Source organism: Varanus komodoensis, unplaced genomic scaffold (genome assembly GCF_004798865.1).
Source record: "Varanus komodoensis strain SLA01 unplaced genomic scaffold, ASM479886v1 scaffold87, whole genome shotgun sequence".
NCBI classification, from domain to species: Eukaryota; Metazoa; Chordata; class Lepidosauria; order Squamata; family Varanidae; genus Varanus; species Varanus komodoensis.
Window position 1 is genome coordinate 1,176,151 of NW_025336565.1, and position 13,688 is coordinate 1,189,838.

The 13,688-nt window shown below is 64.9% G+C and overlaps 1 protein-coding gene across 2 annotated transcripts; it reads left to right on the forward strand.

Annotated features, from left to right (window-relative positions):
• Window positions 1–1,386: 1,386 nt before the first annotated feature.
• Window positions 1,387–12,686, forward strand: ACADVL (acyl-CoA dehydrogenase very long chain). Of its 2 annotated transcripts, XM_044417172.1 has the most exons (19): window positions 1,387–1,445; window positions 2,817–2,891; window positions 3,479–3,551; window positions 3,873–3,937; window positions 4,129–4,263; window positions 4,822–4,966; window positions 5,507–5,636; window positions 6,126–6,251; window positions 6,617–6,815; window positions 6,919–7,023; window positions 7,526–7,612; window positions 7,884–7,946; window positions 8,193–8,294; window positions 8,570–8,667; window positions 9,516–9,588; window positions 10,303–10,375; window positions 10,697–10,769; window positions 10,880–10,955; window positions 12,068–12,686. In XM_044417172.1, the coding sequence occupies exons 3-19, from the start codon at window positions 3,503–3,505 to the stop codon at window positions 12,203–12,205; spliced, it is 1,737 nt and encodes a 578-aa protein (XP_044273107.1). In that variant the 5' UTR covers window positions 1,387–1,445; window positions 2,817–2,891; window positions 3,479–3,502; the 3' UTR covers window positions 12,206–12,686. The 2 variants fall into 2 exon arrangements, with proteins under 2 accessions (XP_044273107.1, XP_044273108.1); XM_044417173.1 differs by lacking the exon at window positions 1,387–1,445 and having other exon boundaries at window positions 2,580–2,891.
• The last annotated feature ends 1,002 nt before the right edge of the window (window positions 12,687–13,688 follow it).

The following is a 13,688-nucleotide window of genomic DNA, read 5'->3' on the forward strand; positions in this document are numbered from 1 at the left end:
AACAGCCTCGTTTAACATGTTCCCTGATGCCCTCCTTGCAGCCTGCTGCCCGAGCCCTTTGAAAGCAAGCCATGTTGTCCCACGTGGCCTTGTTTTAAACCATCTTTTGACTGCACTCTGTGGCGTTAATCGGTTTTTAGCATACACACTGCGTTTTCACGGCCTTCTGCCTGGGCAGCCACCCGAGAACCCATCCTTGTGGGGAGGCTGTGCAAAGTGAAATGAATGCGGGGTGCTGCGAGTTGGGTTGTTGGCCGTTGTGTTATCTTCCAGACTGCACCCCCTCCCGGTTTAGGCACGGAGCTTACAGCAGAAAACCTACCGGCTCCCGGGGCCATGTCTTCGTGTTCTCATGCTGGGCTGTTGGCTATATATTCGCACATGCATCCCGAGGTTTTATTGGGAAAAGAGCCGCCGTCTTTGGAGGGTCCCAGACCCGGAGTGGGTTGTAGGGAAAGCCAAGAGAGAGACTGGAGTTGGGGAGAGCGCGCCTCTTGCCGCTTCCGGGGGAAAAGCTCCCCGAGGGAACTTGTCCCGCGAAGAGGGGCGCGCGTGGAGTCGCCCGGTGGCCCGGGCTGCCCACGGGGGACTCGCGTGGGCCGCGCACACTGCTCGAGTCGCAAGGGCACGCCTGCTCCCGTGCATGGCTCCACGCGGCGCCCGGATCGAGCCTGCCCGGGAGCACGCCCCCTTCCGTCCAGTGGTGACGGCCAAGGCGCTCTGCACGTGGTCGGTGTCCTCGTGCTCCATCACAGTCCAGTAAAAATAAAAAGTAACGGAGACGGGCAAACCCCAGCGGGACCCTCCCCCGATTCCTCAGGGCCCGGCCCTCCCTTCCCGGAAGCCCTTCGTGGGCTCAGCCCCACTCGTGCGGGGCGTGGGGGGGGCGCCACCTGCCCGGGGCAGGGGCCACTTCGCTGGGGCCTCATACAAACCCCGAGGAGTCGGAGGGGGGAGGGGGGGGGGGGGGGGGGGAACAGAGGGATTCTGCACATGCGCAGAAGCCCCGCGGAAACCCCCCAGCCCTGCGCCGCCGAAGGGCCCCGCCCTGCCGGGGAAGCCACGTCCCCACGCGCGGCGAACTACAGCTCCCGGCGTGCCTCGGGCGGCGGCGGCGCAGGAAACGGCCGCCCCCTCCTGGAGCCCGGCCGCGGGGCGGGGTGGGGGGAGGCGCGCCCCACAACCGGCCGCTGGGAGCGCAGCGCGCAGCGCAGGACGAGACCGGCCCGCCATGTACGCGCTCCGGACGCCCCCGCGGCTCTGCCAGGGCCTCCTGCGCGGCGGCCCCGCGCGGCGGTGAGTCGGCGCGGGCCCGGGGGGGGGGGGGGGGGGGGGGGGGGGGGAAACCGAGCCGAGCCTCACGCCCCGCGCTCTCCCTGCCCAGGTGCGGAGCGCCGCCGACGCGCCCCCGCGGAGCCCGGCCGTACGCCGCGCAGGCCGCCCAGGTACGTGGCCCGGCGGGAGCGGCGCGGTCCGGTTCCCCATCGGCGGCCCGGCTGCGGCGGGGCCCGAGTGCCCCGGCTTCCGCGGGCGCCCGGCCCCGCTGCTCCCCTGGAGGGCCGGGCACTTGGCCCCGGAGCGCGGCCGGGGGGCCCCGCGCCCTTGGCTGCGGCCCGCCCCGGTGCCCCCCACGCGGCCTTGCCCGGGCCGCCCCGCCGCCCCGCCGCGCCCTGTGCGGGCAGCTGGCGCTGTTCCAGCGCGCTTAGTGCCGGATCGGCGGCAATGTAGGGCAAAGGTGGCGCTGGAAACTTGGCCGGCGCAGCCCGAGGACGCGGCCCCGCTCCCCGCCCTGGCCGAAGCCGGCGGTGCCCGGCCCCCCGGCAGCTGGGGGGGAAGGTGCCCCCTGGGCCGGCTGCTCCGGCATCCCGTCCAGAGCGCAGGGCCGGGCGCCCGCGTGCCGGGGGGGGGGGGCGGTGCCGTGGCAGCTGTCATCCCCGAGTGCCCCTTTGGAGTGGGGGGGGTCTGGCCCCACTCCAGCGTGAAGCCGCGGTTACCCCCTAATGCCCTTGAGCCGACCAGTTGCTGTGGGGGGCGCATGGTCTCCCAACGCGCTGGCTGGGACAGAAGGTCCTTCCCTGTCCGGCTGCTGGCGGGGTGGGGGTGACATTCTGGGGTGCTTTCACAGGTCACCGCCGGCGCACCTGCAGCGGAGGTACATTCATTCTCCTGATTCCCTTCTCTGTTGCTTCTCGGCCTCTGGGAAGTTCACTTTTTCGCACATCTAAGCACTGAAAATGGGCCCTGAATGAGTCCCGTGTGGCCGTTCCCGTGAGGAGCCTTGAGAGCCGGGGGCAAAGTGGGAGGTTCACCTGGGTTTTGAGCCAACCGGTTGAACGGCCGCCTTGGCAGCATGGCATCGTCCTGTGGGTGTCCTTCGGCGCCTCCGCCCTTCGGCCCGGCTGCTCCGGGGCTCGGACGTTGTCCAGACTCATTCCGCCACCTCCTTGCCGCGTAGCCCTTGAGGCAGGGGGGGCCCACACGGCGCTCATGCGCAGGGCAGAAAATGCATGTAGAGGTTTAAGAAAGCAAGAGCAAAACGAAGTCGCTGAAGATGTTGCTGCCCGTTGGTGGCAGAACAGCATCCGGCCCCAGAGGGGCTGGGGGGTGACTTTCACCCCTCTGTCTGGTGACAGTCGGCTGACTTCCGAGCTCCGGTGATCTGCCCTTGTCTTGGCCGTAGTCCTCCTCCCCTGAACATGGCAGGTTAGCACATTAAACAGTAGAGTCCGTTGGTCATGCTGCATCTCAGCCAAAAGGCTGCCGGCGCACACAAACCGAAATACAAAACGAGCTCTGGTTTTGTTCCCGCATCGCAGGCTGTGCTGGAAAAGGCAGGCACCAAAGCGGAATCCGCTACGCAGGTGGCATCAGGAAAAAAGCCCATAACTGTGGTATGTGCTTTTTCCACTTTTTGGCTACTGGCGATCTGGGCGTCCCTCGCAGACGTCAGGGGAAATAGGCAGGGCCCCGGTTTCTCTCTGGGCTGCCCGCCAGCCCTGTCCTGGGGCAAGGGGGGTGCCCTCGTGCAGCTGCTAGGCATTTGCATGGGCGGAAAATGGGCCTCCCAGAAGCCCTGGCCAGCTTGGCCAGCGGTCGGAACTGCCGGGGGTCGGAGGCCAAGAGATCCAGGGGGCTCTTTTGTCATCTGTCGCATTAAGAGGGGACCAGGAACCCGAGAAATCGTGTGTCGCCTCGGAAGCTCACAGCCTCCCTCACCAGCTGGGCTGCTGTGGCGACACGGAGTACGCAGAAGCAGTCCAGCCGGCTGAGGGTTGGTGAGAGAGCTGGCGCCTGGAGTCTGCGTGGGAGGGCGAACGGGCGAGCACGGTGCCTGGGGCCTCAAGCGCTGGGAGGTGCACGGCACGGGCTGGCAGCCGCAGCTCTCCGTGGCCGGCCTCATCGGGCAGCCTCCTGCCTGCCACACGGGTCCGTCCGCTGACCCCCCCGCCGCCCCCTGTTGCCCCTCCCTTCTCTGCAGGAGTCGAAGTCCTTTGCGGTGGGGATGTTCAAGGGGCAGATGATCACGGAGCAAGTCTTCCCGTACCCTTCAGGTAACGGGCTGCCCCCAGTCTCGTGGTTTTCTGAGCAGGCGCCAGCCCCCGTGTAGCCCATGAGGACCAGAACCGTGAATCGGAGGCGGGCTGTGGGTCTACGTCCGGTCTTTGGCTTGTGCCGTACTCCTCCTGGTTCTGCTGGGGGTGGTCTGGAAAGGGGGGGGGTCTCCCATGCACGGTGTGAGCTGGAAGAAGCTGGCTGGGAATGCAGAACGGAGTGAGGAAGAGGAGGGTCGGGCTGCCGTGGGGCGCACATTGGGCCCGGAGATGGAGGGGGGCAGCGGGGGGCTTACCTGGCTGTGCCCTTCCGTGTTCCAGCCCTGACCGAAGACCAGGCGCAGACGCTGCAGGAGCTCGTGGGGCCGGTCTCCCGCTTCTTCCAGGTGAGGCGCGGGAGGGACGGCCCGCTTCAGAAGTGGGGCGTGGGGCGTGGGGCGTGCCCGGGTGGGGGGCGGCTGGCGGGAGCTGCCGTGGGGTGCGCGTGGGGAAGGGGAGCTCGCAGGCCGGTGTGACGTGCCGGATGTGGGTCGATCCGCAAGGGCCCCCTCACGCGGCCCCCTCCCCCCCCCCGCAGGAGGTGAACGACCCAGCCCAGAACGACAGCCTGGAGCAGGTGGAGGAGAGGACGATGCAGGGCTTGAAGGAGCTCGGTGCCTTCGGCCTGCAGGTCCCGACGCAGCTTGGGGGGCTCGGCCTCAGCAACACCCAGGTGGGGCCAGCTCGGGAGCCGGGCTCTCCGCTCCGCCCTCGCCCCTTTGCGGAGGCCCCCCCGGGCGGGAGTGGGTGGCTGGGGCTCCAGTAGAGACTGGGGGGGCGGGGCTGGGAGTCGGGGTCCCACCGCCGGCCGTGAGGGCTGGTGTGGACCTCGCAGGGCTGTTGTGGGGGGGATGCGCGGGAGAAGAGGACGGGTGAGCCGGCTGGGTTCCCTTGCGAGAGGGCGAGCGGGGTATAAATGCAAGGTCTCGCAGGCTTGGCGGCAGCAGCTGCAGGCCAGACGTGCCCAGAGGCAGCCCCCTCATCAGCCCAGCCTTGGGAGGAGTGATGGTTCGAGGGGGTCCACCCATCCCGGGTTGGGGTCTCGTGGCCCTTCTCCTCTCTGAAGAGGAAGGTGGAACCGCAAGCCACGGTGCCTGGAATCGGGCTGGAGTTTTTTAGCACTCTGCCCATGTTTAGGGCAGTCTTTCTCTCACCAGAATGTGGGGTGCTTCAGTACTGACCCCCGCTTGCTTCCCTTCCCTTCTCTCCTCTCCCCCCCCCCCACTGGCAGTATGCTCGGCTGGTGGAAATCGTGGGCATGTATGACCTGGGAGTGGGCATCACACTCGGTGCCCACCAGTCCATCGGGTTTAAGGGGATCCTTCTCTATGGCACGCCGGAGCAGAAGGAGAAATACCTCCCCAAACTGGCCACAGGTATGGGGGGGGGGGTCAGGCCGGGGGGGAGGGGAGGGCAGGGCGCTGGCAGCCGCAGTGCAAGACTCCGGGGGGCCTGTGCCCGGGTGGGGGGCGAGGGGTGTGGGACCTCCGTTGTCCAGGGGCCACGCTCCCCCCTGGGGGCTCATTCCAGGGGTGGGCGTGGCCAGCGGCCAAGGGGGCGGCCCCACCAAAGCGGTCCGGCCAGGCGTGTGCCCTCCGTTTTGGCTCGTGCCCTTTATCCCGGGCCTTTTCTTGGCGTTTGCTTGAGCCTAAGAGGGGCGTGTCGGTCTGTGTAGAATCCGGGCGGGCGGGCGGGCGGGGGGGAAGGGGGCGTGGGCTGGGGAGGGGGGCAAGAACATCTGGGGAGCCTGCCGGGCTGGATTCGGTCCCTGGGCCTGAACACGTGTAGCCCCTTTTGGGCAGAGCAAAAACTGGAATCTGGGAAGTGGCCGTGCTGCGCGTGGCTTCCCATGGTCGCTGGCAAGGTCTTTTTGCAGGGTCTTTTGCTCTGAGCCTCTTTCCACCCTCCTCCTCCAGGGGAGACCATCGCCGCATTCTGCCTGACAGAACCAGCCAGCGGCTCGGACGCGGCGTCCATCCGGACCACGGCGGAGCTCAGCCCCTGCGGCAAATACTACACACTGAACGGAGGCAAAATCTGGATCAGGTGGGGGCCGGGAGCAAAAGGAGGGCCGGGGCAGGGGCAGGTTCAGGTTCTCCCCCCACGTATGCAAAGGAAACCAGCTCTCCAGACCCCTGTGCTGTATCCCACCTTCAAAATGCTCCGTGGTGGCTCTTCTCCCGTAGTCGGGGGGCAGGGGGCAGGGGGCACTGTCCAAGCAAAGCCATGAGAGTGGAGTTCAGTCAGCCCAGGGAAAAACCAGAATAGGACCCACAGGAACTCTGAAAATGCTAAATGTGCTGGAAGGGAAGCGCCTGGGGAGCTGGAAAGGCCTCGGTGCGCACGGAAAGCCGGTGAGGTCGGCCGCAGGTGGGCTTCTCCGGGAAGGGCCTTCCACAGGGGGGTATCCCTGCTGGAAAACCTGCAAGAGCTGCCGTGGAGGATCCTAGCCGAGGCCCCCCCCCCCGACACCTCCCGGTGCCTCAGGGAGAGGCTCCCACGCGGGACGGGCGTGACGGAGCCCTTTCCTCGCAGCAACGGCGGCCTGGCCGAGATATTTACCGTCTTTGCGAGGACGCGTCTGAAGGACGAGGCGAGTGGCGAAATGAAGGACAAGATCACGGCCTTCATCGTGGAGCACTCCTTTGGGGGGGTCACGCGGTGAGTCCGGCCGGGCCCCTTGTGGCGCAGCCTTCACTGGCCCAGCGCCCGTGCCTGATCCCTGGAACGCCCTGGAGGGGGTTGCCCTCTTCCCTCCCCATCCTCTTTCCTTTCGTGCTGTGTCTGCTGGCAGGGACTGCCGCAAGTCGCTTCTGGAACACTTCCGGCTGCGAAACCTGTTTGGAACGAAGCGAGCCGGCGCTGCAGGCTGGTCCCGGGCCCCGCGGAGCATGGCGGGCCCCGAGACAAAGGCTTTCTGAGCCAAGGGAGGCTGCCATTCACAAGAGGGCCAGGAGCACCCTTGAGAAACAGTAGCCTTCCCCCGGTGCATTGTGGGATCTCTGATGCCTCCCTCCCCCCTCCAGCGGCCCCCCTGAGAAGAAGATGGGGATCAAGGCCTCCAACACGGCCGAGGTGCACTTTGACGGGGTCCGTGTCCCGGTGGAGAATGTCTTGGGGGCGCCTGGCGCCGGGTTCAAGGTCGCCATGAACATCCTGAACAACGGGCGGTTCGGCATGGCCGCGGCCATGTCCGGCACCATGCGCGGCATCATCGGGAAAGCGGTGAGTCCTCCCCTGGACGGTGCGGCCGTGTGGGAAAGACCCGTTTTGGCTCTGCCCCGCTCTCAATCCCACTCACCCGCTCGCTTCCCTCTTCGCCCCAAAGGTGGACCACGCCGCCAACCGGACCCAGTTCGGGGAGAAGATTCACAATTTCGGGGCGATTCAGGAGAAGCTGGCCCGGATGGCTCTGCTGCAGTATGTGACCGAGGTGAGGCGGGGAAAGGTGGCCGGGCCTCGCGCACAGCCCTCCCGGGACCGGGCACCGCGCAGAGCCGTCCTGCCTCGGTACCCCGGCGCTGCCACACGCTTCCCAGGCCGCTTCGCCATCATGAGGACCGGGGGCTTGGACTTTGCTGACCTGGCCACGTGGCCCCCTACCGCAACGGCTGCACCTGTCCGCAGCAGCGGGATTCAGTCTTGGCGTGCAGCCTCAGAGCCGGGGATGCGCCACGTCGCAGCAGCCCCGTGATGCGGGATCAGGGCTGCCCACGCCGGTCGGCCCCCGTGGCGCAGGAAGAGCTCATGGCCAGATTAAAGCACGATCTTATTTCTCTTGGTGCTTTTGCTTCCTGTGGCCCTCCGGGCAGTTGCGGGTCATGTTACAAAGCTGGGCTGGCTGGGGCTGCTGGGAGTTGCGCCGCGGCCCACCGGGAGGTCGCCGGAGAGGGGACGTGAGGCGCACCGACGCCCGGCCCTGTTTCTCCCCGCAGTCCATGGCGTACATGATCAGCGCGAACATGGATCAGGGCGCCTCCGACTTCCAGATCGAGGCGGCCATCAGCAAGATCTTCGGCTCGGTAAGGGGGGCGCGGGGGGGGGCAGGCGCTGCTTGGTCGCGGGATCGGGATGGTGGCGTCGGAGGCGGCTGGGGAGGCCAGTGGGCCCGACCCGCTGCTGGTGCAGGGCACCGGTCCGCACCGCCCCACCCAGCTGGCTGCCCGGGGGTCTTGCTCTCCCCCCGCGGCCCCTCGGCCGCCCCTCCTGCTCCTAAGGGGCACGTGCGGCTGCCCTGCGTGCGGGCGGGAGGAGTGAGTCGCTTGTGGGTCTCTCCCCCTTTGTGCTGCGCAGGAGGCTGCGTGGACCGTCACGGATGAGTGCATCCAGGTCATGGGCGGCATGGGCTTCATGAAGGTGAGTCGCCTGGTGCCCCCGCCTCTCCATCACCTGCCCGCCCCCGTCGGACGTTCACATAGGTGGGCTTGAATATCTAGCCCAGACGCGCCTGCCCCCCACCCCGATCTTGGGGTCAAACCGCTGCCACCCCCCGTGCCCCGGGTTTCCCCCCCCCCGATTTTGGGGTCAAACCGCTGCCAGCCCCCAGTGCCACTGGCTTTGACCCCGTCCTCCCTGCCGCTTCTCTCTGCTCCCCCACGACAGGAGGCCGGTGTGGAGCGTGTGCTGCGTGATTTGCGGGTGTTCCGGATCTTCGAGGGAACCAACGATATTTTGCGGCTGTTTGTCGCCCTGAATGGGTTTCAGGTGAGCTGCTGGTGGGGAGACCGGAAGAGTCAGGAAGCGGCTTCCCAAAACACGGACCCGTCTCCAGCCCACAGCCCGGGCCGCTTCCGGTGCCTGGCGAGGGCAGCCGGCATTCCACACTTCTGGGGATGAAGCGGCCGGACCGTCCCAGCGTGCCACACCGGCAGTGGCCCAGTAGCCTCCTCCTCCCTAGCTTTGTAGAGCCCCTCCCTCCCTCCCTCCCTCTGCAGACACGCGCACCCCCAACTGACCCCCCCCTCACTTCCCTCATCCAGAATGCCGGGAACCAACTCCGCGGACTGCAGAAGGCCCTCAAGAGCCCCATCGGGAACGCCGGGCTGCTGGTCGGGGAGCTCGGGAAGCGCATGCGCAGGTATGCCTCTGCCCCGGGGTGGCTGGAGAGCCGCCTCATTAAAGCGGTTGACGATCGCCAAGCCGATGCCCCTCGCCCAGGCACTGGGGGGTCGCCGGTTTCTTATTTCCTGGAATTTTAGGAAGTGGCCAAGAGGTGAAGGGGCTTCAGCTGAAGGATGAAGTAGGATGTCCCATGTGTAAGGGCTGGACTTGCCCTCCGCCTCTGCTCACGGCGCCAACGCTGCCCACGTTCCACAGCTTTTTTGATTGGTCCAAAGCGCAGTATTTTGCTTGTGGCAGAAACCCACCTGGTGCCTCTCGCAGACACCCAAGGATACTAGCTCATGTCACGGGTAGTTCTTGGAAGTTTGTCCTTGGAATATGGCTAGGGGAGAGATTTTTGTAGTCCAGAATTTACTTGAACTTAACCTAATTTTGCGCTTTCAAACGGTTAGGCAAGCCAGAACGGCAGCGCATGCCAAGGGCACTGAAATGTGCATAGAAAAATAGAACTATTAGAAAGAAACAGTTACGAATCTTCGTGCAAAATCCTGATGAAATGGTCCAGACTGCCGGAGCGTCAAAGAAAAAGCTCGTGAAGTTGGGCCTTTAGAAACAGAAGTCAAAAACATGTGACCCCAGTGGAATGATGGGGCAGAATGACTCTCTTTTCCTCTGTCGGAAACTTTAGAAAAATAATCCTGAAGTCTGGGACAGACTGAAAGTTGCTACAGAAATGCGCGCTGTTGGTGCTGAACCACCCTTAAGATTAGAAAAGTGAGACGTTGCGATAGGAGGATGCGGGGGGCTACACGGAGCCTGACTGGGGGCCCCCCGGCGCCTCTTCCTTTGCCCCCCCCCCCCCAGGAGAGCCGGGCTGGGAACGGGGATGACGGTCAAGGCGGTCGTGCACCCGAGCCTGAATGCGAGCGGCGAGCGGGTGAGTGCGTCCGGCGGGGCGTCCCGAGCGACCGGTCCAGGGATCCGAGCCGGGGCTCCCCGGGGGGAATGCTGGGAATGTGGCCGCAGATCCGACACCCCTCGCCCAGGAATGGTGGGCCGTGAGACGCTGCCTCGGGCAACGCCGAACCCACTGGACCTGGAGCTGTCTGCCCCCAGGCGGAAGCCCCAAAGGCGGTCAGCTGACTCCCCTCACTGCCAGCGGGTGTGCTGGCAGGGGATGATGAGAGTTGTGATCCAGCTCACCTAGGGAAGGCAAATTTGAGGTGGACTGGTCTAATGCACAGAATTATGGGTAGGCGATGCACAATATCCTCTACTCTGGGTTCTTACGGCGTTTCCTTGCCAATTCTGTGGCAACCTTTAATCGATGGATTCAGTGTTATTGGATGAACACCTTTCTCTGGCACGTGCCCCCCTCCCGTGGCTCATCGGGAGGGTATCAAGTCGCAGAACTGATGCCGTGCAAACTGCAGCCAAATTGAGCGACCTTTCAGTTCCACTGCACAGAAAGCGAAATTCAGCCCTGCGAGCCTGACGCTCGGGCCAGGGCTTCCCACCGGGTCGGTGGCACGGCGCTGCGACGCCGAGTCGTGTGGGGGTGTGGGTTCTGATCGGGAAGGTATGTGCCCAGAGGGGGTGGGGGCCCCTGCAAGCCCCTCTCCCTCTTCCTTGCCCCCTGCTGCCTCTGCAGATGGTCCGGGGCATGGAGCTGTTTGCGGGCGTGGTGGAGGAGCAACTCTTCAAGTACGGGAAGAAGATCATCGGTGAGCCTGCCCCCCCAGGCCCCCCAGCGGCCACTTGCCTCCCCTGTCCTGGTGGCTGCCGGCGTGGCCAGCTGGCGGCCCCCAGCCTTTGGCCAGACGTTCGGCCCCCTTCCGGGGATGATGGGAGCCGTGCGCCGGGCCCTCTGGCAGCGCCGTCATCCCCAGCCGGGACCGGGCCGGGGAGGTGGCTTTGCACGTCTCCCAAGGGGCGGCAGGCGGGCTGCCACCGGACCTGGGCCGTGCCTGGCGGGGGCTCTGCAAAGCTCGGGCCAGGCCCCGCCGCCGCAGCCCCGCGACCCACCTGTGCCCTCCTGCCCCCAGATGAGCAGTTCGTGCTGACGCGCATCGCCGACAGCGCCATCGACCTGTACAGCATGGCCGTGGTGCTCTCGAGGTAGGGGTGCAGCCGTGGAGGTGGGGACCCTCCGGGGGGCACCGGCCAGTCCAGTGCCCCCCGCCCCAGATCGCCTGCCCTTCCTGAGCCTCTGCGCCCTCCCCCCGCAGGGCCTCCCGGTCCCTGGAGCGCGGGCAGCCCACGGCCCAGCACGAGAAGATGCTCTGCGACACCTGGTGCATTGAGGTGAGCCCGCGGGGGGTGGGGGGGGGCTCGGTTCTGGGCGAACCTCTTGGAGCTGGAGGGCCCGGGCGAGGCGGGCGCCTGGCGTGGGGAAGCTGGCCGGCTGCTCTCGCGCCTCGTCCTGGGGCCGGCCAGGAGCATCCCCTGGAACTGAGCATGGGGACTCGGGACAGACCACCAGAAGGCCTGGGGGCAAACGGCAGAGGACAGCCTGCGATGCCCCCCTGAGACTTTGACGCTTTCCTTGGGGTGGAAGCGCGAGAGTCGCTGCTGTCGCCCCTCAGGGTGACCCCGTGGATGCGAGCCCCCCACAACCCCAGGCCCTCTTGCCTGTGCGAACCCCGCTGTGGCTTCCTTCCCCCGTGGGGCCGTCCCATCGTGAATTCGGTCTTGCCCTCCCCCTCCTGCTTCACCGCCCCCCAGCATGATGGTCTTCCCTGCCTTCCCACGGTGCGCCCGCCACGGGGCAGCCTCCGAACCGTAATTTCCGCTTCTGGAGGAGCTCTGGCCCGGCCCGGGCCCCATTCACCTTTCCGTGGGTCCAGGGATCCGCCAAGCCCTCCTCCACCCTCTTCCTGCCCCCGTCCTCAAGGCACGTTAGCCTGGGGCAATTCTTCGGATTCCATGAGCCTTCCCAGTGCTGGCTGGGGTGTATGGGTAGTGTGGTGCGGTGCATCCTGGGGCCCCCAGGCGGATGAAGGCCGGCGTGAACCATCCTGTGTGGGGGGAGCGTGAGCCACTTTTCAGGAACCAGGGAAGCAGGCAAGCTGCTCATTCTCGGGCGCCAGAACAAACGTGGAACCGCAAGACGCTGGTGCCTCACCCTAAAATGTCAAGAGACAGAAGGGCTGGGGGACGACGAGGACGTTTAGTGGGAGGCCGATGCACCATCGGCGTAACGGGATATTGCAAGGCATAATAGGGCATGTTAACACTAAATAGACGCTCCTTCCCCGGAAGCAAGGTCCGTCCTGAAACTATTGCAGATCGCTGAGCGGCACAGTCCTTGGCCTGCCGTCTGCCTCTGTGCCATCTGGAAGCGTCTTCCCCCTCGTCATTTACACCGCCTGGCAGGAGAGTTGTGGGGTTCACCCCCTTGTTCTTGTCTCGCTCAGGCCCATGACCGCGTCACCCAGAACCTGACCTCCCTGCGCTCCGACACCACGCGGGAGTTCTTCCGGAACCTCCGGGGCATCTCCAAAGCGGTGGTGGAGAACGAGGGGGTGGTCTCCCCGAACCCCCTGGGCATCTGAGACACCCCCGGGAGCGGGCGCCGGAGCCGGCGTGGCTGCTGGGGCTCTGTCCTTCCCTCCCCCTCCCCACCCTCCTGCAGAAAGAGGACTTGGGCAAAGATTCGGCGGGGAGCTTCTCGCAGCCCACTCCCGGAAGGCCGGCCGTGCTTTGAGAGAAAGTCGTGTTTCCGCTGTTTAAATGCCTTAATGCCCCCCCTAGGTGGGGGTGGAGTAAACAGCCCTGCTACAAGCCATAGTTCCAATATGGAGCTCGCCGCAAGCTTAGCCAGCCAACTACCTCCCGGCCTTGCTGCCGGCCGCGCCGAAGCAGCAGAATCGCCCGGCTTGGAAAAGCGGAGGCGGCTCCCCGCCTGCTTTTGGTGTTGATTTGGCAGCCGCTCGGATGGGAAGCATTAGCCCCAAAACCAGGCACAAGGTCTCTTGTCCCAGCTGGTGTATTTTTCTGTGAATACATATTAAATTACTTTGGCGAACGTCTGGAGCAAGAATGCAGAGCCGTTGATGTGTCGTGGACGTCGTCTGCTGGAAGTCACAGTTGGTTTAAAAATAGTCCCCCCCACGTGCAGGAAATCGGGGCATGCGACGGTGGTGCCCCGGGGAGTGGAGCGTGGCGTTTAACGCCCAGCCTGCAAGACTTTAAAAAACACAAAGAGAGCATGCAGGTTTCTAGTTCTCACTGTGGCGGAGAATAGCACGTGCATCGCTCTGGGCTATTTCTGTGAAACCTTACAAAAAAGTTTACGGAAGGAAGGATGCCTGGCACAGAGTTGGCTGTTGGGGGGCCATATTCCAGTGGGGGCCAAAACCCCCACACCTTCTAAAGGGTGAAAGTCTTTGCATTGTTTTGTTATCCAGCCCGTGTTAAGTTCAGGCCTCAAATATAAAATGCTCATCCTAGGATGTAACTATCGGGCCACATGTGGATGATCTTTGAAGGGAGAAACTTGAGACATGCTTGCATAACCCCAATAAATCTTGCAGGGGGGGCGGGGGGTGCTGAGTGGCCCTGTTGACGCCCGTTTGGGGAGGAGTGAAGCGAATTGCCCTGAGGATCTGTTTGCAGATGTTCTGAGCCTTTCTCAGAATGGGTTTTGCCAACCTTCCGGCTTCCAGATGCTGCCAGTGTTACGGGTTTCATTGGCACCATTCGGGGGGTGGCCCATCCCATAATCCAATTCACCAACGACGTTCAGAGTCACTCTCAGTCCCGAATCGGGCCCACCTGTGGAACGCGCTTGGAACCTAGGAGTTTCCCTTCCCATTTCAAATCTGGCTCCAGGGCGGCCTCGCACCGCGGTATCCGTGTTGGAGTATGCCTTCCCCCATCCCCAGTGGTTGGGGATGCTGGAAGTTGTAGTTCGACACCTCTGGGGCTCATGGAGTTGCAGACGGCTGCTTCGGAAACTGGCCTTGACTGGTGTCACTGAAGGGACTGGGAAGACTACGTCCCCCAGAATGCCTCTGGGGCAAGGCAGCGTGGCCA